This window comes from Dermacentor silvarum, chromosome 5, assembly GCF_013339745.2.
Source record: "Dermacentor silvarum isolate Dsil-2018 chromosome 5, BIME_Dsil_1.4, whole genome shotgun sequence".
In the NCBI taxonomy this organism is placed as follows: Eukaryota; Metazoa; Arthropoda; class Arachnida; order Ixodida; family Ixodidae; genus Dermacentor; species Dermacentor silvarum.
The window spans coordinates 81,488,144-81,509,867 of record NC_051158.1 but is presented as its reverse complement, the minus strand read 5'-3'; the positions used below and the strand labels follow the sequence as shown (position 1 = coordinate 81,509,867).

Here is a 21,724-nt window from a genome sequence, read left to right as displayed (position 1 = left end):
GTGCCTGAGACGTAGTGGGGCAAATAAACCTTTTTTAGAATTAAACCTTCACAACAGTTCAAAGTTGCATGTCATGTACTTGTGTTATTTTGGAGGCTATGTTGCATGTGACCCTTCGTTTTGTTGTCTGCTGCTCGTCATGAACAAGACTGGGCCATGGAAAGGGGTCCACAGTGTCCACAGTGCTTGAAGGCTAAGTTTGAAAGTGGACCAAGTAGTCTGGTGCAGTTGCTGGAAGAGATCCTGAGAGCAGTTTGTCCTGTGTCTGTGCAGGGTTACCAAGAGTATGCCAAGGATCTGCTGGAGAAGTACGCGGGGGCCAAGGATCCCACGGCCATGCAAAGGGTGATGACAGAGACAATGCCGGGTCTCAGGCTCACCTGCAAGCAGCAGCTCAAGCGCACGGTCACCTCTAAGGAGACCGCGCTGGTCTGGGATTTTGAGCTGTGCACGATTGTAAGTATAGACACAGCTGACTGGGATGATGTCATTGATTTTTGGTTGATGAGGTGTTGTGTTCCCAGAATTAGCTGCTGCCATGGTGCAAGCCTGATTTTCTTCACGATTTTGGCAATGCACTATAAAACGGCAGTTTTCTCAGCTTCTACTACAGTTAAACTTCAATGTAAGTCATATAACAAATTGCAATGTAATGCAAATTTTGATATAACAAGGTACTTAACTTTTTATAACTTGTCCATAAAACACCATGTATCTTTAACCTCAGTATAAAAAGTGTGTTTATGCACAATTTCAATGTAGTGCAATTTCACTGCCGTAGCAAAGGAATACAGAGACAATAAATGGAAACTGGTCAAATGGTTTAAATTGCATGCAGCTGCTTGCGAACAAAAGCAGAAAGCATAATTAAAACAGAAAACAGAGAAAGTTCTAAAATAGAGAATTTTGATTAAGTCGATCATTTCGTTGCCCCATCCCCCTTAACAGATCCGTGGTTTGTACGAGTTGTGCACACACCATGCACAGATGAGTTCTTCACATTAATGTGCATGTGACTCTTATCGTGTGGAGTCTGTCACTGGTGTAAATGCATTTGTGGATGTACTCCGATTCCTCTTGCTGAATTTAGTTTTCAAGTCCAATTCGCGTGTTTTCAACACAATATGTCAAAATAATGAATGCTTTTCGGCAGTCCCGTGAGATTCATTATATTTAGACTTCACAGTATCAGTTTGGGGAAGAAAGCAGAAACGTCCATTTGCTAGACTTTTGGCGCGGCTTGACACTTTAACGAATCTTGAGTTTACGGGTGAGCACCTGTCTCCATTGTGTCCTTGCACACCTTTTGTTAATGGACTAGAACTTCATCCGAACTTGCTTGACGACGATCCTTTCCCTGTTTGTGAGCAGACGCCCCTTCAGCGCCTGGTCCTGCTGCACGACACCTTCCGGGGCCACTTTGAGCTGAAGCGGGTGGAGAAGTCCCCGTTCAAGTTCGTGCTTGCTCCAGGATGCCAGGAGTGGGTCAACAGTCTCCGGGCGCCCACCAACAAGGATGTGCTCGTCTACTTTATTCAGGTAGGGCCATGGGCATTGGACAGATAGCAGTGTGTACCCAGGCGGGGGGGGGGGATGTTTGCCTCCGACGTTCAGGGATGCTTACACAAACCTCTGGGGTTTCAGAGGCTTTTCGGTAAGAAAGGAAGTGGCAACTTTGTAGTGAGAACACAAAAAGGCTATTTATTGCTCCTTTTATGCAATAATGCCAGCTAGCCAAAATACAGTCAAACTTCGCAGTAACGAAAGCCCGAGATAACGAAATGCTCGTCACAACAAAATATTTTTGTATCTCTGGTGAACGCCCATAGGATTCATTGCATTTTGTATCTTTTGACAACGAAACATCACTGAACTGCAATCTCGCATTATCGGAATTTGGCTCTCGCATTATCAAAATTTGCCGGACCATTACATGTCATATTACCTACCCTTGTAATGCTACACAGTACAAAAAAGTGCTCAAATGCATTTTCTGTCCTCTTAAGTGAGATTTGATTAAGAAATAACAAAGTTATTTCAAGAAATAGCAAAGTCATTTCAATAACCCATGTCCCCTCTTAAGGGGGGGGACGCGCGTGGCTTTCGCATCGCGAAAAATGGCTAAAAAATAGATTTTTTGAAAATAAAATTTTCAGTTTCTGTAACTCTTATTCTATCTGATTCCGAAATATCATCACTGAAAACCAAGTAGAAGTGCTCTAAAAAAATTGTATCAGCCAAGGTGCCGAAAAATTTCGCGGAAATCGCGAAAGAACGGCATTTTTCAAGCCACGATATCTCCGGAACGGCGCAGCCGAGCGCCGCCATCTTGGTCTCGTTGGAAAGCGCATTTCTCCGTCTTCAAATTTGCCGATTCAGCTATCTTCTCCATACAGAAACGAGCACACAAAAAGCAAATGATTGAAGGTCGTGCCGGAGCCACCGATTGGCCGCGCCCGCCACGTGACTCCAGTGCGGTTTGCCATTGGTCCGGTGCTTGCTCCGCAATGGCGTCGTCTGCACCGCTTGTTGCGGTCTCCTCACGAGCTCTGGGCAGTTTCCGTAATCTCGACGAGTGCTAAAACGGGCGCTACGCGGACATCGCAGTAGCGTGGCCGATCCCACTTTTTGTGGACGTCTCAGACCCGCGGCTAAGCATTCTGAGCATCGGCGATGCGGACTTCGCGACCAAGCTTCGGGCACGGAATCCCCAGACACGCGGCTAAGCCTTTTGCGCGTAGGCGTCTCCGACTCGGCGATCAAGCACATCGCGCGCGGACTTCTCGAATCCTTGTCGAAGCATTTCGTGCATCGGCGCCTCCGACTGCACGACTAAGCACATCGAGCGTCGGCATATCGCTCATCGAGTGTCGACTCCTCGGACCGGCGGCTAGGCACTTCGCGCGTCGGCATCACGAGCGTCGACTCCCCGAGCCCGCAGCTAGGCATTTCGCGCGTCGGCACCTTGGACTGCGCGGCTAAGCTAATCAAGCATCGACTCCTTGATCCCGCGGCTACGCATTTCGCGCGTCGGTAGATCGCTCATCGAGTGTCGACTCCTCGGACCCGCGCCTAGGCACTTCGCGCGTCGGCACCTCGGACTGCGCGATTGAGCTCACCGAGCGTCTATTCTTTGGACCCACGACCAGGCATTTCGCATATCGGCACCTCAGACCCGCGACTTAGCACATAGCATGCCGACTCATTATCGTATTGCCACGATATCTCGTACCAATACCTATCATACCACCCCTTCATAAAGAGAACCTCATCATGAGCTCTGTTCACTAGGCCACTTGGGCTGGCACAGACACCTGGCTGCAGAAGTGAGGCATCATACAAAAGTACAGGCTGAAAGCTCCTAGCAGCTGCATTGCTGCCTATCTATCAGTGGCTCTCATAACATCCATAGCCATTGTCAGTAGAAGATGATCCAGAACGCTGCTGAGAGCCTTCATTCAGTAACATGGTCTATTCTACCAAAAGAAAACAATGCCTCACTGACTGTACTAGAGACTGCTATCAATTAGGCAGTCTGCAGGTACAACTCTAGAACTACTGTATATTTATGCCCACATAGTTCTGCACCTCACTTGTTTTGAAACCCAGGCACCATGCTCTTTGTAGAGCAGCAGTAAAGAATGCCACACAAACATGAAAAAGGCAGAACGAAGGCACAGCAGACCAGAGGCCACATGTCCAAGAAGCCCCACATCACAAAACACATTAAGATTACAAATTTGGTGCGTTTTAGAGAACTGATGAGAAGTTGAAACTTTGAGAGCCGTTTTCTCAAAACTGTTTTTTCGCCTTTCTGCTCAGTCTCTGGAGCTGATTTCTTCGTTACCGTTTAGCCTATTTTGATTGTGTTTTTTTTTTTTTGTCACGTTCCTTGGACTACTGTGCAGGTCGAGACAGTCCCGCATTTTTATCTTGACTTTTTATAAATTTATGGTGTGGCTATTCGTTCACCCCGAAAGTGTGCTTGGTGCGAAGGTAACTTGAAAAATGACTATCTAAAAAGTTTGTGTTGCGAAAAAAAAAAAAGTAAGACTATCACGACCTCTAGCACGCATTGAGCTATGCAGTCAATACTCAACGAGCCTTCCATCATGTTTTTTAAGCTCCCCGGGCCCTCCAGACAGTTCAAGAGAGAAAAATTCTGCTCAATAAAATGTTCTCAAGGTATCACTTTGAAACTTTTATGGAAGTTTTAGGGAGACATTCTAAACATTTGTGCCAATTTTCATCAAAATCAATTAAGAAATAAGGAAGTTGATCTTCAAAGCCACGTCCCCCCTTAAGTTGCGTAAGAAATCGTCACATCACATTTGCAAGTTTGCTGCCATTTTTGTTTACAAAAACAAGAAAGCGCCAGAAGCAATTGCTGATGCCGGAAACACATCATGGCCGCCATCTTGTTTATTTGATCGGCTGTTGCAAATGGCATGGCTGCATTGCCATTTGCCACTGAACAGGCATGATGTGTGGATTGTACATCACCGGACGTAGATTTGCCCAACAGTCGTTCGCAGTCGTTTTCGGAAATACGACCACTTTTGCGAGATTTCGCGTAACTTGGGACCAAACGTGTCGGCATTTAGAGGTGACAGCGTGCGCTGGACAAACGCTGTTGCTCATTAACACCGACGTGTCCGGAACTGAGGTGCAAAATCTCGCGAAATAGATTGTATCAATGCTGTTGCCTGTGGACGCCGACATTTCTGGTGTAATATCGCTTGAAAGTAATCATATCGCTGCTGTCGCCCGTGGATGCCGACGTGTTCGGTGTGAAATCTCGCAATAGTGATCGTATGAACGCTGTTGCCCGTAGACGTCAACACGTCCGGTGGCAAGTCACGCTAAAGCGCGTGAAAGGATCACATCAGCAGAATTAATTGCTGAGAATACGGCCCATCGAGCAAATCTTTCTGTGGAACACTGTTGCATGTAGACGCTGATGTGTCCGGTGTCAAGTTATACGAAATCTTGCGAAATTTATTGGCGACGCATGGGAAGCACCTTGTTATGTGGGAAGTGTGGTTTTATAGCAGTGAGCCAGCCTCGCTGATGTAGGCAAATAAAATTTTGACCGTTAAGTTTAATTTTGTAGTGCATTCCGTGTCTGTGCCTCTCATTTCACAAAATTCTCCTGAAAGCAAATTTTTTCACTTGCCCCTCTGATTTCATTATTGCGGGGTTCAGATGCATACATAAAAGGAATAGAAACATGCTGAGGAATATGAATGTGCTAAGGAATTAAGGGAGTTTAACATCCTTTGCAAGGATTTTGAGCAAGTAGTAATGTTTGGCCAGACACCAACGGTCCCACAGATGGAAGCATGTCCAAGTAAATACAGTCGGATCTCGATAATCCGAACTCGAAGGGGCCCAAAAATTTGTTTGAATTAAAGTTCGAATTAAAAGACGGGCGTAATTTTGAATTATTCGTGCACCATAGCACGATGCTCGAACGGTGCGAGTCGTGAAATATAGCGGCGCGCAAGCGCATAGCGAGCGAGGGCCACGAAATTGCCCACTCTGGCCAACGCTCGCTTCCCGATAACGGCAGAAAACGAAACGCACGGTGATGGGCGCACGCGGAGACCGTGGAAGGTGAGGGAGGAGGGTGGCGGGGAAGCAGCTTTAGCCTTGGCAGCTCCGTCGCTGCTTCCCTCTGCGCCGCAACGTGCAAGGTCAACATGTGACTAAAAAATGGAAGCATAAAGGAGAAGGGTTCACTGCCATTTTCTCCGCATGGCTGAGACGTTGGCACGTACACGCGTGTTCAGGCGCAACGCACAAAAGGCGACCTTGCCATTTGAGAGAGGGTGACATTTCCGGCGCGTTTTTTTACTTTTTTTGTTCACACGCGGCATTGAGGGGTCTCTCCTAAGCTAACTAACTATTTTGAAAGGTGGATAGAGCTTTCGGAAACGGAAAAGACATATGAAGCAATCCGCGACAAGATCGTGGGTGAGCAGTTTCTTGCCAGATGTAGCAAAGGGTTAGCAATATTTCAGAAAGAAAGAAAATTGCAGACGGTGAAAGAAATGGCAGAACAAACGGACCAGTTTGTAGAGGCGCAGGGATTGGTAATCCTAGGGAATAGTGTTAGAGATGCTTTCACTGCAGAGGACGATGAGCTGAGAGAGAGATCCCAAATGGGTGGGCGCAGGGCCCAGCAGAGATGTTTGCTTTGTGACCGTCTCGGTTATCAAGCAATTCATTGTCGTGTAGGACGCGATGACCAACGCTAACCCTTTGCTACATCTGGCAAGAAACTGCTCACCCACGATCTTGTCGCGGATTGCTTCATATGTTTTTTCCGTTTCCGAAAGCTCTATCCACCTTTCAACATAGTTAGTTAGTCGGCACGCGAACTGTTTGCCTGTCTCCGAGTCTTCTGGCTTGCATGACCGAAACTTCTCCCGAAACCCTTCTGCCATCAACCTAAATCTCTGTAATAAAGTATTTTTCACCTTGTCGTAGTCTAACGATTCTTCTGCTGTCATGCGTCCATATACACTCAAAGCTTCACCCACTAAACATAGGCTTAAGGCGTTAGCCCACTCGTTCTTCTCCCAGCCTTGCCCGACCGCTATTCTTTCGAACCGATGCAAATATGCATCCAAGTCGTCTCTTCGCTCGTCAAAAGGAGCCATTAATTTTCTAGGGCTAATCCACTTTGGTCTGGAAGCAGCTGAGTCGGATGACGCCGATCCGGGTGAACTCGTTCCGTCGCGAGAACCCGCGCCCATCTCCGCTAGTCTTATCTTTAGCTCTAGAATTTCTTTCTCGATTTTATGCTGTTGTTCACGCTCTACGCGTGCTCGTTCGTGCTCCATCTCTTTCTCTTGTCGAGTGTACTCAAAAAATGTCGTGGTCTCGTCCTTTGACAGGTTTAAATACTTTGCTATTGCCGCCAAACGTTCCCACCCCATCTTTGCTACTCCCGAGTATCGGTGACTGGGCTAAGATAGAATCCGGGACGGATCCTGGCAAGCTCGCCAATTGTGATGTTGGTCTCTCCTCTATGGCGGTGTGGGAGCAATGCCGGTCGGAGGCGCCGCCGCGTGATTTGGCGCGCTGCTGAGAGCATTGTTGGTGCGCAGTATGTTCGAATTAACCGTCACAAATGCTTTCATGTTCGAATTACCGGGTGTTTTTGCCCATTGGAATACACATAACTTTGTCGGGACTACAGCGTCAATTCGAATAAACCAGAAGTTTGAATTAAGCGTGTTCGAATGAATGAGATTCGACTGTAGTCTGGCCGTGCTGGTGTCTTGTTTTTTAGACCGCACGTGATGCCTGCTGCGGGTTTGTCCCGTGGAGAGCACCAACCAATGTGCAGCGCAGTTGGTCTTTGTGCACCATCATCCCACAGCACTAGAGGGGTTCTCTCTATCGCTAGTTCATAAATAAACATTTATCTCTTTCTCTAATGAGCTTTTGCAATGAAAGACTGAAAGTGGCGTTTCGTCATTGCCGTCCTACATGAGAACCTCTTCTTTTGATGAAAATGGTAGGCTACTGTGAGCATTGCGAACATGGTTTCCTATCTAATTTCACCGTGCAGGAAATTTTCGGACAAATTTTTTTTGAGAGAAATTGCGCATTAGAAACTGATAAATATTGTAATGATTCATTGTGAGCTCTCATTTCCGCTTGAAAATTTTTCTAGGGTAGGCCACGAATAGACATTTTCAGCGGAAGGCATGTCAGCACATTCACTGTCCCTTAGTACCACCAAGACAGACACTGCAGCTGTTGGGGTTACAACTAGGGTCACTATTTGGGTCTAACACGTTCGTGCTAACCAGTCAATTAACAGAGTCTGTGAAAATGAACTTGTAAGTATGAAGATAAGCAACTGGAAGACTATGAAAGATCGATCATGTGTGTAAGTCGCTTCTGTTGTATCTGCGTAAAACTGGCCTTCATGCTTACATTTTATTTCATCCTATGATTATGCTGCGTGGCAACCCAAGCGAAGAAAAAGGGGGAAAAAAAAGGTTTGTATTATTTACTGAGGGGCGATTTCAGGATCAAGAATTTTCGCCCACAGAGATGGCTCACAGTATGGGCACCGGCCGGGACATTTGGTTGAAATCAAATGGACTGAAATATAGAATCACCAAACACCTGTTTGTACTTCATTTGAAAAAGAAGTTGAATATACGGAAAATTATGTAACAGTGGCATCCGACTCCTAGCTCCAGGCTGATTAGGATCCTGAGCTCACTGTGGCTTTGTGTGCATTGGTGTCTCTTCTCAATCCTCCTGCGTGTCCTCATTGACCCCTAGGTTGGCTTCAAGTCATCCATGTATGCCACGTTTGTGCAAACATTGGCCTTTGACTTTGGCGGCTACCCCGTGCTGATACGGAACTTCAGCGTCGACATGGTGGCACCAGACACGATGAGCACCATTGAGCGCAGCCGCCGTCTCATCTTGACGGGCATGGGACGCTGGAACACAGCTGCTATTGACCTGGTGCCCTTCACGGAACGCAGGAGGTATGTGGGCTCCTGTTGGTACAGTAAGACCTCGTTAATTCCGATTTCACGGAACCGAAAAAAAATGTCTGAATTAATCGAATGTCGAATTATCGAAGGTATCCAGAAAATGATAAGCACATGCTTACTATGTCAGCATACTTTTATTTAGTGAACGAATGAGCAAATCCTGTTTCCATTTTGCACAAAAGCAAGTGTGGAAGCTGCAATTGTTGTCATCGCGGGACGTATTGGTTCTCACAGCAGCGATCGAGGCCTCACGACTTCCTTCGCAGTACGGCCACGGCGCACGCCTTCATTTGCGACACGCTTTGCACTGACGCATGCAGGTCCCAATTATTTTTTCACCAGTGAGCCGATTGCCAACTGATCGTCCGTCCATCACGATGTAGCCGGTACTCTTTGTCCTCGGCAGCTTTGCACCGAGTCAAAATGTGACTACTGTTTGCCGCAGACGCTGCAGAAGAAGCTGCGGCTGCTATCGAAGCGATCGTGGATGGTGACTATGCACTTATGAAAGCATGTGGCCAATACGGTGTTATGCGCGGCGATAAACACAAGAATAAAGACATTAAGGCACAAATAGACACGAACCGTTCCGGCGTTGCTGCCATTCACGTACGGTTTCCGCTGATGACTATGGCGATGCGGACTTTGCCACTTCGTTTCAGTTGGATGCTAGCGCTGTTTTTGCTTTTTTGCATTACACACTTGCAGTGCCCCTCGCTTACTGGTCTCCGAAAGTTGTCCGAATTAACCGATGTGTGGCCAGATACGTCGGAATTAACAATAGTTTGATGGCATTGAATAATGCATACGCCTGACGGGACCGGAGGGCGAGGCCAAATTATCTGATTTTTCAAATTAACGAGGTTTTAGTGTACGAGAAGATTTTAGTCAAAATATATGCACGAATGAATGGGTAATTGAATTGCTCACAAAGTAAGAAAAAAAGAAACATTTCAGGGTTTCTGGTTAAATACGGGAACCGTGTTCACAATTTTGTCAGTTCACAACCATGGTGAATGCACACCTGCCAACATCTGGAAACTTGTGGCATGTGTGTTTATTTGAGAGGAGTTGTCTTTGTTGTTGCAGTGCCAAGGCGCAGAGCCTGTTCGACATGTACCCGGCTCCGGATGTGGACACGTTCCACCTGACACAAGCCGTCATTGGAGATGAGCTAACCCGCGAGAACTATGGGGCACGGATGCACGAGCTGCTCTACGTTGAGGAGATGGCACGCGCAGACATCATTGCCCAGTGAGTAAGACATGATTGCCCAGCGAAAAAGGCAGCATGAGTTCTGCCGCTGTGCCCGATGATGGCGCTGCCTCGGCAGCTTGCTGCAACCCCCTTTAGGTGCTGCACGCTAGGACTGCTTTAAAATGTTGCTAGCTAATACTCTCTCTTGGTTATGCTGTCACGGAAGTTTGGTCCCTGTGGTGCTAACAGTGTGTTTGTAATTTGTGTAACATGTTTCTGGTGGGGCTGTGGGAATATTTGAAATTTCGAGTAAGTCTAATACTCCTGTTTCAAACTGAAAGTATCTGATTTGGGAATTTGATACAGTTGAAACTCGTAATAACGAAATCTGAAAGTGAAATATTTTCGTATCCTCGGCGAACTACCATAGGATTCAATGCATTCTGGTTCTTTTGACAATGAAATGTCACTGAACTGCAATCCTGCATCGACAAAATTTGATGGAACGTTGCCCCCCATATTACTTCCTTGAGCAAGGCTAGCAGCCTTCAAAATGTGCTCAAATGTCCTTTCTTCCCCTTTAAATTGTGTAAAATGCATTAATTACAGTGTGCTAACGAAGCCGCTGCCATTTTTGTTAATGAAGACAACGAAGCGCCGGAAGCGATTACGTGCACCGGAAACTCGTCATAGCTGCCATCTTGTTCGTTGATTGCCTGTTTCAAATGGCTCGGCCGCATGTTTCTACCGACAGGTGATGCCGGTTTTTTCGTACATAGCGCAGTGCATAATCTGCGGCTCGGTGAGAGAAGTGCACCAAAAACAAACAAATCTACGTCCCTCCGACCTGGACTTGTTTATGGCGCTTGAGATGGCGGCCGTGCCATGGGCTGCCAGACATCCAGCAGTGAATATGCGTCCCTTGCTTTAAAAACGCTGGTCTCGGTACCACTCAACCAGCATCGCGTGCTGATTTGGTGTCACCGGACGTAGATTTGCGCAGTCGTATCCTCATAACACTTCCAAAATTCTCGTGGCTATAGCTGTTGGTGTTGGCTGCGGTGTTCCTTCAATGCCTTCCTCCCGCAGGTACAACATACGGGTGTCCCTCGATGTCACGGACAATCTGCAGACGTCGTCGGCCAACTCGACTGAGGCATACTATGCCCAGGGTGGTGAGCTGTTTGCTTGCCTGCGCCTCGATGCAGACATCACTGAGGACACCGCCGCTGGCCGTCTGGTCCTGCAGAACTGCCAGCTGGTCTGGCTAGCCCCTATTAATGTAATTGACACGGAAGAGGGCAAGCCACGCAAGCCTAGGGTGAGCCACACTGTGCCAGCGGTATTGTTGCATTGCTTCGAGGCTTTGTGGTTGTTGGCTGTTGGCCCGGCTGTAGGCTGTAGCCTGGAAGCACTAGAGAGAAATTTGCCACTTGTGTCCACATTAACTGCCGGTACAGCGTTTTATCCGAGGGCACTATTTTGTACATGTGAAATTTTGCCGCGTTGCCAAATTCACCATTTGGTCCGCTCCGATTGGCTCACAGGGTGGATACGCTTCCTTTGTTTGTCTCAAAACACCAACGTGGGCGAATTCGACAATATTGTGAAATTTGACAGTGTCCAGAATTGTGCCCTGGCATGGGAATGATGGGTACTATGCTTATTTGTCTAAACTTCCGCCCTGTATTGCTACAGACGACACCCACATTGGATGTATTGTGGACAAAACTGGGGGGGGGGGGGGGGGCAAGTCATGCTGAAAATGTGTTACTAAACCAAACGTGCTGCAAAATGCCACCTCTATGCAAAATTTTACGGCGAACAAGCCAGTGATTGAGCAGGAAGAGTCGTGTATATCTGGCACTACTACAGTTGAACCCACCTATAATGATCCCAGATATAACAAATGATCGGTTACAACAACCACATTTCACTGCATTTACGATCTTCTGACCCTGCGGATTGAAACTGTGTCCAGATAGATTGAACATTTTCAATAGCACTGTACTGTTACAATAAACAACTTGAAACCCGGTTGCAGTAAAAGGAGTGTGCCCACGAAGTTCCAAAGCATGAAATGGGGACAAACTGGGTGTATGACAGCGTACCCCCGCACCATTCTAACCCCAATGAAGATTCGAATGGTGGGATGAGCCCGCCCCGTGCAGGAATTTCAGAAACCGGGAGGAAAGTTGCTCACTTTCAACCTTGCTAGGCTAACTATGCTATCAAGGCATGTCTCCAGCATGCTTCAGGGTGAGGCAGTATAGCCCATGGCGGCGGTGGCCTCTGAGATAGCAGCCATAGCAGAGGCGCACGCGCCGGTGCTGTCCCAAAGGTCACGGCGACGGCATTTGGCGCAGGTCACGGCCAAAACGGCATTTGGCAGAGTTGAGCTGAAGGCCTGCTCGCCTGAAAACTTCAAGAATTGCCGACAAGCGGCTAAGGTGACTGTCAAATGTCGGTGAGAACACGATGACATCGTCAAGGTAACAGAGGCAAGTTGACCATTTGTATCCACGGAGGAGGGAGTCCATCATCCTTTCAAATGTGGCTGGGTCATTACACAGTCCAAAGGGCATTACCTTAAACTGGTGAAGTCCATCGGGCGTAACAAAGGCGTTCTTTTCACGGTCTTGATCATCGACGGAGCTCTGCAAGTAGCCTGACCTCAGGTCGATAGAAGAGAAGTAGGCAGAGCCGTGTAGACAGTCGAGGAGTGTCATCGATTCGCGGCAAAGGGTAGACGTCCTTGCACGTTACCTTGTTTAAGTGGCGGTAGTCGACGCAGAAGCGCCAGCTGCCATCTTTCTTCTTGACTGGGACGACCGGTGATGCCCATGGACTGCATGAAGGTTTAATGATGTCCTTGGTGAGCATCTTGTCGACTTCACGCTGTATCACTTCTTGCTCGGCATGGGACACACGATAAGGACGTTGTTTGATTGGGCTGGCATCCCCAGTATTGATCTTATGAGGGACCACAGATGTCTGTCCCAAAGGACGGTCATTGAAGTCAAAGATGTCACGGTAGGACTTCAGTTTGCGCCGCATATCGGCTGTCTGTGCAGGAAGGAGGTCAGACGCTATCATCTTGTCGATATCACCGTTGACGAGATTGTGTGAGGAAGAGGAAGGGGCAGAGGACAAAGAAGCGTCGGTGACGAATGCAGAAACTGCACACTCATCGATAGAAGAAATGTGGGCTAGAGTCATGCCGCCTGGGATGAGTTGGGTGCACCAGCTAAAGTTCAATATGGGTAGAGACATGCGATTATCCGTAACTCTAATAAGGGTGTGAGGAAGAGCGACATTTTTGGCAAAAAAGACGTCAGCGATCGGGGTCAAGATGTAATCACCATCGGGAATAGGAGAACAAGACTGCAAGTTCACATAAATAACGGCTTGAGGAGGTAGACGAATGTAATCCACTGAGCACAAGCGCGGTTGGCGTGTAGTAGGAGCGTCATGGTAGCATGGTAGGAATAGCTGAAGCAAGCCGGTTCCATAGTCAATAAGGGCAGAATAGGCAGACAGAAAATCCATACCGAGGATGAGGTCACGGGAGCATTTCTCGAGCACCGCAAGTAGTACGCTTGTGGATCGGTCAGGGACACTTATTCGCGTGGGGCACATCCATATCACGGGAAACGTTCCGCCATCGGTGACACGAATGAGCAGTACTGTGGGTGGTGTTAGGACGTTCTTAAGGCGGCGTCGAAGCTCCGAATTCATCACTGATATCTGAGCCCCAGTATCCACTAGAGCGACAACATGTGGGTCATCCAGTTTAACGTCTATCAGGTTCCATCTGGTCTGCAGTGTGGTCAGAGGATTTGGCAGGCGGGTTGTCGATGCAGCATCACTTCTGGGAGCTGCATCGTCTAGTTTTCCCGAGAGTCGTTCAATCGGCGACGTAGGGCGGCAGAATTGGGGCGAGCGAAATGATTGGCGAGGCGCCAACGGCGAACGGGACTGGTGACCACGTGGGGATGGTGAACGACGATGCGGCATGGAGGGAGCGTCGTCAGCGGTGGTTTGGGGATGCTCGTGGTAGGGCTAAAATCGGCCATGATCCATGTCGGGGCGAAGGTTGTTTCCATAGGGAGCCTGATACCAATACCAACGGCTGTTACAATGCGGGCCACGTGTCCAATACGACGGCAGTTAAAGCAAATGGGACGGTCATCAGCAGTCCCCCACTCGGCTGGGTTGTGAGTACGGAACGGCGGCCGTTTTCCTTGGGAGTGTGAAAGGGAGGGACGGCGGTCGATCGGCTGGGAAGGAGCTGCGGCGCACGCAGAGTCTAGGCCAGCATTGGAGAGCTTCTGATGAACGATAGCTTGGACTAGTGGCACCATCTGGGAGCTATGGTCACAGGTACGGCCGCACGTAGAAGCAGGAGACGCAGCGTCAAGTTCACACCGGATGATCTTCACGTGTTCCACGGTGAGCGGCGCCGACGGCTCAGGACCACGTTGCTGCAGTGTTCGGAAGTCGAGGCAAATTATGGGCAATGCGTCGACTTTTGGCGGCCTCAAAGCACTTGCACTCTTGGATGATGGCATCGATGGTGTCGCAGTCTTAGCAGATTCGCAGGTTGAAGGCATCATCTGCTATGCCCTTTAACACGTGGTCTACTTTCTCAGACTCCATCATGCCATCGTCAGCTTTGCGGCAAAGGGCAAGCACGTCCTGTGTATAGGTCAGGTATGACTCTGTCGCTGTCTGCGCATGAGATGCCAGCTCCTTCTTTGCTGCTGCCTTTCTACCTGCGGACTTGCCGAACAGGGAACGCATCTTTTCCTTGCATGCATCCCAGCTCCAAATTTTGTCTTCATTATTCTCAAACCACACCTTCGCAGTTCCTTTGAGGTAAAATATGTTTGCCAACATGATCGTCTCATCCCAGTGATTATTCTTACTTGCACGCTCGCTCGTACAGGGGTAGCCAGTCCTCGATGTTGACGTTGTCAGTCCCTCAGAATGTGCCTGGGTCTTTTAGCTGAGCCAGGACGACCGTTGTCATTGCAGCCGCCTCGGCGGGCACAGACACCTCTTCCACCATCGTGGATAAAGCCAAGCGTCGGCCGCTGCGGAGCTCTGTTGTACCGTGTGGGTACCCCGCATCTCCCACCAAAATGCCACATGGATGAGAGTAGCAAAAAGGGATAGGAAAACTATATTTACAAGATATATACAGAGAGAGACGGCTGCAGGCAAGATGGCAGAACAACAACACGAGCGCTACTCAGATGCTGTCTTTCTGGCGTATTCTTACATGCTCGGCATAGCGCGTAACAATATTTTTTGCGTAGTTTTCTACTCAGCACCATATGGCACCGCATGCACTACGGTTATTTGGACCAATGGAATTTGGGCTATTTGTTTCACGTGTTACCATGTTATTGTAGCTGTCGATATTCACACGGCCTGAGTTGGCATGAACGACACGCCACTGCCACTCAAAGTTGCCAAGAGGGCATTTACTACGCCGTTCTTGGGAGACCATGGATTGTTGATGCTTCATTTACGTCGTTGCTGATAATGATTCGGGATGGTGTTTTACCTTTCAAACTTAGTACTTTTTCTGCTAAACCGACATAGAAAACGCATCTTCGCTGCACTGCATGAGTGTGGCTGATGCTGCAGCTGTAATGGCAAGACCTCTGCAAAATGCCTGCATGCCGCAGTAGCTTCTGCTTCAAGCCAACCAGATCGCTTCGCTGTCATATGCAGAATCCACTCGTATTCTGCCGATAGTAAAATATGCCACACGCTCTAGAAGAAAAAATGGTGGCGGCTGGGCTCGTATTTTCGAAAAGGCAGGTGATCGGAATCGGCCAGGCATTGTTTTCAAAGAGCTCTAATGCTGCATTTTGTTCTTTCGATGGCGTTTTAAATACGTAAAAGTTCCGGGAACAGAAATGAAGGTGCTGAAAACTCAATATTTGGGCTAAAGGGAGTGTCGAATCGTAACTGCCGATTTCAGCTTCAGTGTCGTTAATTTTTGCGCGTGTTGAAGGGCAAGTTCACATATATTGCTCGAAATGTGGTTCTGGCGCAACAAAAACTAAGCGGAAAGAAAGTACAGAAAGACGCTCTTCCTGTCCCTTCTTCTTTCCGCTTAGTTTTCTTTCGCCAGATCCACATTTCAAGCAGGAACCAACCAGCCCAACATCACATTCTGCTAAATTCGCATATAATGAAATACTGATAGAATGGCCACATTTTGTGTAACTGTCGAGTTCGTTATAAACGGGTTTGGACTATTTATGCCTCAGTCAGTAGGCAGTCAAGACACAGTAAACCCTCGTTATAATGAAGTGAACGGGACAATGAAAAAATTTGATTAATGCGGTAATTACTATGCCATGAAAGCTAGAAAAGTAGAGCTGGCATAGCAAAAGTCTAATGCGGGTATCACGTGGTATAATGGGGTTTGACTCCAGCATTGCAGCTTGTGTTAACTGTCGTGCTTTTCACAGTAACAACACTAAAACCTAAATTATACCAAGTTTGGCTCCAGTACTAAGCTGAAATTCAGTACCTTTTCACTCGTGTCAATAATTGAAGTCTCTTACAGCTGCACTGACTAGCACAGAGTGTGGGCATTATGGGGATCGTTTGGTGGCAGCTGTGCGACTTTCTTGTCTGTAATCTAGGTTGGCTACATGTGTCACTACATTTCAAGGGTTTTGGTGCTACTTCTTGAATTTGAGACCTTGCAACTCTGTGCGGAAGTAATGAATTAGTTATTTGTGCATCTCTGTATTCAGGCACGCTGGAGTGATTGTGGTTTGTTTATGTCGCAGGTGTATGAGCTACCGATCCACCTGGCCAGGAAGGACCGCGTCTACATTCGGCTAACGAAGGAGTGCGTCGATGAGTTCACGCTGAAGCCCCACACCAGCTTTGATGCAGAGGTACGGAGACTTTTAGACAAACTTGGCTACAGTGTGCGGCAAAAGAAAAAAATGACGCCATTATTTTAATCTTTACTGTTCGTTCTACTCAGACCAATGCACGCACACAGCAACTCGGCAGGAACGCTAGTGTGCTAATACAGTCGCCGACTCTTACTTTGGATACCAATAATTCGGACAGCTTTGCGGCACCGTCACTGGCTCTGTAGACTGGAACGTATAAGGACGACTGAAATTTCAGGCACCTTACAGTGCACCGGGCGATGATTCGAACTCCAACTGCACAACTTGTGCTAATTTGGCCACCAAATCGAGCAGAAATAGCGGTGTTTTGGTTCTCATACGTCACTGGCGTTATGGTCTGCCATGTCGCCGCCGCCTCCGCAGAACCGAAACTAGTGAAGCCAAGTCGATCCAGTAGTCGCCGTCTGCGCTCGAACCCCAAGACAAGCCAAGGCGAGCTGCTAAGTTGTAAAGGCAGCATCTGTGATTTGTTGTGCGAGCTCTGCGTTTTCAGTTCGGTTGTTAATTTACGTGTTAAATGGCTACATGGTCCTCGCCAACTGCTCCAAGCTGTTTCAAGAGGCGTTGACTCCACCCTCGATGTCTGCGCTGATGAGAGTGGTGAGTGTAGCACCAAACAATCATTGTTGCGAAGAGACCAGCAATCATTCAGCTATCACGGCGTGGTCAGTTTTTGTTATAGTTGCAAGGGATGAAGATTTGGAGCATGCGTTCACTGCACTTCCCTCTGTGGCGACAGCATGGCAATGGTAGAGAAAAGGGCTGTCCAGGTCAAAGGCAAGCATATGTCAATCAATGCGCAGCAATAATGGATTGATTAACTTGGGCCGTATTCTCGGACGATTACCGTATTTACTCGAATCTTGGCCAACTCCAATTTTAAGCTGACCCCCCAAAGTCCGAAGCCAGAAAAAAAAAAAAAAAAAAAACACACCTCGAATGTAGGCCGAACAAAAAGCGAGGAGAGGGTTCAAAAAATGAAAACATCATTTCTTGATTATGAACATACCCAGCTCATTCTACGTCATCATCGCTGCTAGCCTGTCGCGATCTTCCTTATTGCTGCCATTTTCAAACAGTGCACTATACAGTAAAACCCCGGTGATAGGATCCCAGCTGGTATGAATTTCGGTGTGATACGAATTCGTAACATTCCCCGGCCGAAATGCATTGCTCACAATACGAAAAAAATCGGCTGTTCCGAACCGCTGCGGATCATACTAACGTGTGAGCAAAAGTGGCAGCGGTCGAGCCAGCGGGGCGACCGGCACAGACAAGCCGGCACAGCGGGATCTGGGCGAGATCTGGGCGAGATCTGGGCGGGATCTGGGCGGGATCTGGGCGGGATCCATAGTCGCCAAGCAACTGACTACGTCATGTGGCTGCACAATCTCTCATTGTCCCCATGTCGAGCGGACAGCACCACATCACAGCCTAGCCGATGCTTAGCGAGAAAGTAGACAAGGACCGCTGCTGCAACGACGACTGCGGCGCAGCCCCGACGGCCAAAACGCTCCCTGCACTCGATGTGCTCAGACGTTCAGTGGCGTGCGAATACACTCCCGAGATCATGTGCGCGCACTTACACGCCTTTCAGAATACGATCGTTGACGATTTGAGCAAGAAGAAAACGTCCCGTTGATAAGTTTTTCAAGGGACCGTGAAAAAAAAAAAAAAGCAGCAGTTTCGTGCGAAAGGTGCAGCAATGATTGCGATAGCAAATTAGTATAGACAGCTGTACGAAGTAAGGATAGTAGTTGTACCAGTCGTATAAACTTGTAAACATTCGCTTACTAATTAAATTAACAAGCACAATGTCACGCGTGCATAGGTAAACATTAAGACATCTGGCTCGATGACCGTGGACACTCGCTATCAAAACGCTGGTGCGAGGAAGCGCAGCAGCAGCAGCAGCGAGTGAATTGACCTTTGCGCTGTCTCTCGCTTCAACGCAAACTAAACCTCGAAGGCACAGCGCATACGAAGCTACTGGCACTAGGCGCACTTTGTCAACATCGCAGATCATGTTCATGATAAGGTATGCACGGGCGCGTACTTTGCACACGTCGCAGATCGCTTTCAAGATACGGCACCCACACGGGTGCGTTGTATCTGCAACGTGCCGGTCGCTTGTTGCAACGTACAAGCTGGCTGCACCGCTAAATTTACGTGACTGCCACATTAAAACGCAACGTAAGATGCAGGAACATTATAGATTGGCGAAGTATCACGGGGAACGCCCGTTTATTCGAACGCGAAAGCATTTACAATGGTTAATTCAAACATACCGCGCACCAACAATGCTCACAGCAGCGTGCCAAATCACGTGGCGGCGCCTCCGACTGGCATTGCTCCGACACCGCCATAGAGCAAAAGCTTAGGCGAAACCCCTCAACGCCGCACGGAGAAAAAAAAAAAACTGCGGTGCACTCTCAAGTGGCAAGGTCGCCGTTTCTGCGTGGTGCCGGAACACACGTGTACGTGCCGACGTCTCAGCCAACGCTGCGGCGTAGAGGGAAGCAATGGCGCCTCCGCCGTTGCTTTCCTCTGTGTTGCTTCCCTGCATTCCTGCTCGTTCCCTCTTCATTGGCCGGTCCGGTCTGGGCCTCCGCCGGAGTCCCAGACTGGCCAACGTTCGCTTCAACGGCAGAAACCGTAACTTCAGGGAACGAGCTAAGCTGGCGCCGAGCGGGCGGGAGCGGTGGGCGCGCACGGGGACATTTGAAGGAGCTACGAGGGAGTTGAGAGGGAGGGTGAGGGGAGCCACCGGAGGCCACTGCCGCCCTCCTTCCTCACCTGCAACGTTCCCCGCGCGCGCCTGTTGCCGTGTCATCTCTTCCTTTTCACAACCACAATCTCTCTCTCTCGCCGTGCCTGCAGCGCCCGCTCCCTGAGGTTTCATTTTCTGCCGTTATCGGGAAGCGAAGCGTTGGCCGACGTGGGCAGTTTCGTGGCCCTCGCTCGATATGTGCTTGCGCGCCGCAATATTTCACAAATCGCACCTTTCGTACGTTGTGCTGTGGTGCATGAATATCTCAAAAATAAGTCCTTTTAATTCAAACAAATTTTTGGCTCCCTTCGAGTTCGAATTATTGAGATTCGACTGTAGTACATGGAAGTCAATGGGACTTAGGTCGGGACCGCGAAAACGCGACGTAGCAGCCGGGAAAATGCAGCAGCGAGGAAGGGATCAATGGGGTTCCACTATTAGAAATCTTTTCTGGTAAAAATAAATTCATTTTCTTTGATATTATCTATGTTTTGATGATACGAATTTCGGGTGATACAATATTTCACGCGACCCCGCGAGATTCGTATCACAGATTTTACTGTGTTCAGCACCATTAAGCCATTAGAGATGCTGCATGTTTTGAAAAAGCGCAAGATCAAAGTTTGTGGGTAAATGTCATCCTCCTTGTGGCGCACGCAAAAAGCATCTCCTGTTGCCTCCTCCAACAACGGGCGTTTTTCTCATCGATGCCGAAGTCCCGCCGGGCTTGAACGTTTGACGATGCCTCTGCGGCTAGTACAACTGTTCCTTAGAAAGCGGCACTATAGTGGCATTGCCTGTTTGGTGCCATTACAATAACGCCACGCCGCATGCTGATACTACGCCATTGCCCCCTTCAACGATGGACTTTTTCTTATCGATGCCGCAGTCCCGCCGGGCTTGAACGTTTGACGATGCCTCTGCGGCTAGCTAGTACAACTGTTCCTTAGAAAGCGGCACTCTATTGGCATCGCCTGTTTGGTGCCATTACAATAACGCCACGCCGCATGCTGATACTACGCCATTGCCCCCTTCAACGATGGACTTTTCTTATCGATGCCGCAGTCCCGCCGGGCTTGAACGTTTGACGATGCCTCTGCGGCTAGTACAACTGTTCCTTAGAAAGCGGCACTCTATTGGCATTGCCTGTTTGGTGCCATTACAATAACGCCACGCCGCATGCTGATACTACGCCATTGCCCCCTTCAACGATGGACTTTTTCTTATCGATGCCGCAGTCCCGCTGGGCTTGAACGTTTGACGATGCCTCTGCGGCTAGTACAACTGTTCCTTAGAAAGCGGCACTCTATTGGCATCGCCTGTTTGGTGCCATTACAATAATGCCACGCCGCATGCTGATACTACGCCATTGCCCCCTTCAACGATGGACTTTTTCTTATCGATGCCGCAGTCCCACTGGGCTTGAACGTTTGATGATACCTCTGCGGCAAGCACAACTCTTAGTTAGAAAGCGGCGTTATTGTGGCGTCGCCTGTTTGGTGCCATTATAGTAACGCACGCCACACACTGATACTACACCATTGCCCCCTCCAACAACGAACGTTTTTCTCATCGATGCCGAAGTCCCGCCGGGCTTGAACGTTTGATGATGCCTCTGCAGCTAGTACAACTGTTCGTTAGAAAGCGGCACTATAGTGGCCTCGCCTGTTTGGTGCCATTACAATAACGCCATGCCGCATGCTGATACTACAATATTGCTTCCTCCAACAATGGACATTTTTTGAGGGATGAGCGAATATTCGGTAGTGTCGAATATTTGATAGAATAGTTATATATTCGTTATTCGCTTCAATTCGAACTCAGGTATTCGATATTTTCGAATTATTCGGCGCTCCCGAATAGGCAGCCAGAAGCCACGGACGGCCAGTACACATCTCGGAGGCTATGCTTCACGTCATGGCTGCCATACATAACCATAAATCTCGAAGGCTATACGTTTTTGCAGTTAAAAAGCCGGAAATATGCAAAACAAAAGAGCAGGAACAGCGCTAGTGTACAACCGAAACAAAGCAGCGGAGTCCGCATTTCCATAGTCATCAGCGGAAATGGTACGGGAATGACAGAATGATAGCAACGACGGAACGTTTCGTGCCTATTTGTGCCTTTATTGCGTTTACCGCCGCGCATAACGACGCGTTGGCCGCGGAATTTCATAGTCGCCATCCATGATCGCGTCGATAGCTGCCGCGGTTTCTTCCGTAGCGGTTGCGGCAAAAAGTAGTTCCGTTTTAACTCAATACGCACGTCGGCCG

At 48.5% G+C, this 21,724-nt stretch overlaps 1 protein-coding gene across 1 annotated transcript in view; it reads left to right on the top strand.

Moving 5' to 3' along the window:
- Positions 1-21,724, top strand: part of LOC119453525 (probable helicase with zinc finger domain) — a 77,138-nt gene that overhangs the window by 6,406 nt on the left and 49,008 nt on the right. The window contains exons 5-10 of the mRNA XM_037715569.2: positions 274-456; positions 1,372-1,539; positions 8,311-8,522; positions 9,621-9,785; positions 10,818-11,049; positions 16,547-16,657. Coding sequence (XP_037571497.1) covers positions 274-456; positions 1,372-1,539; positions 8,311-8,522; positions 9,621-9,785; positions 10,818-11,049; positions 16,547-16,657 — 1,071 coding nt within the window. The remainder of the gene's footprint in view (positions 1-273; positions 457-1,371; positions 1,540-8,310; positions 8,523-9,620; positions 9,786-10,817; positions 11,050-16,546; positions 16,658-21,724) is intronic.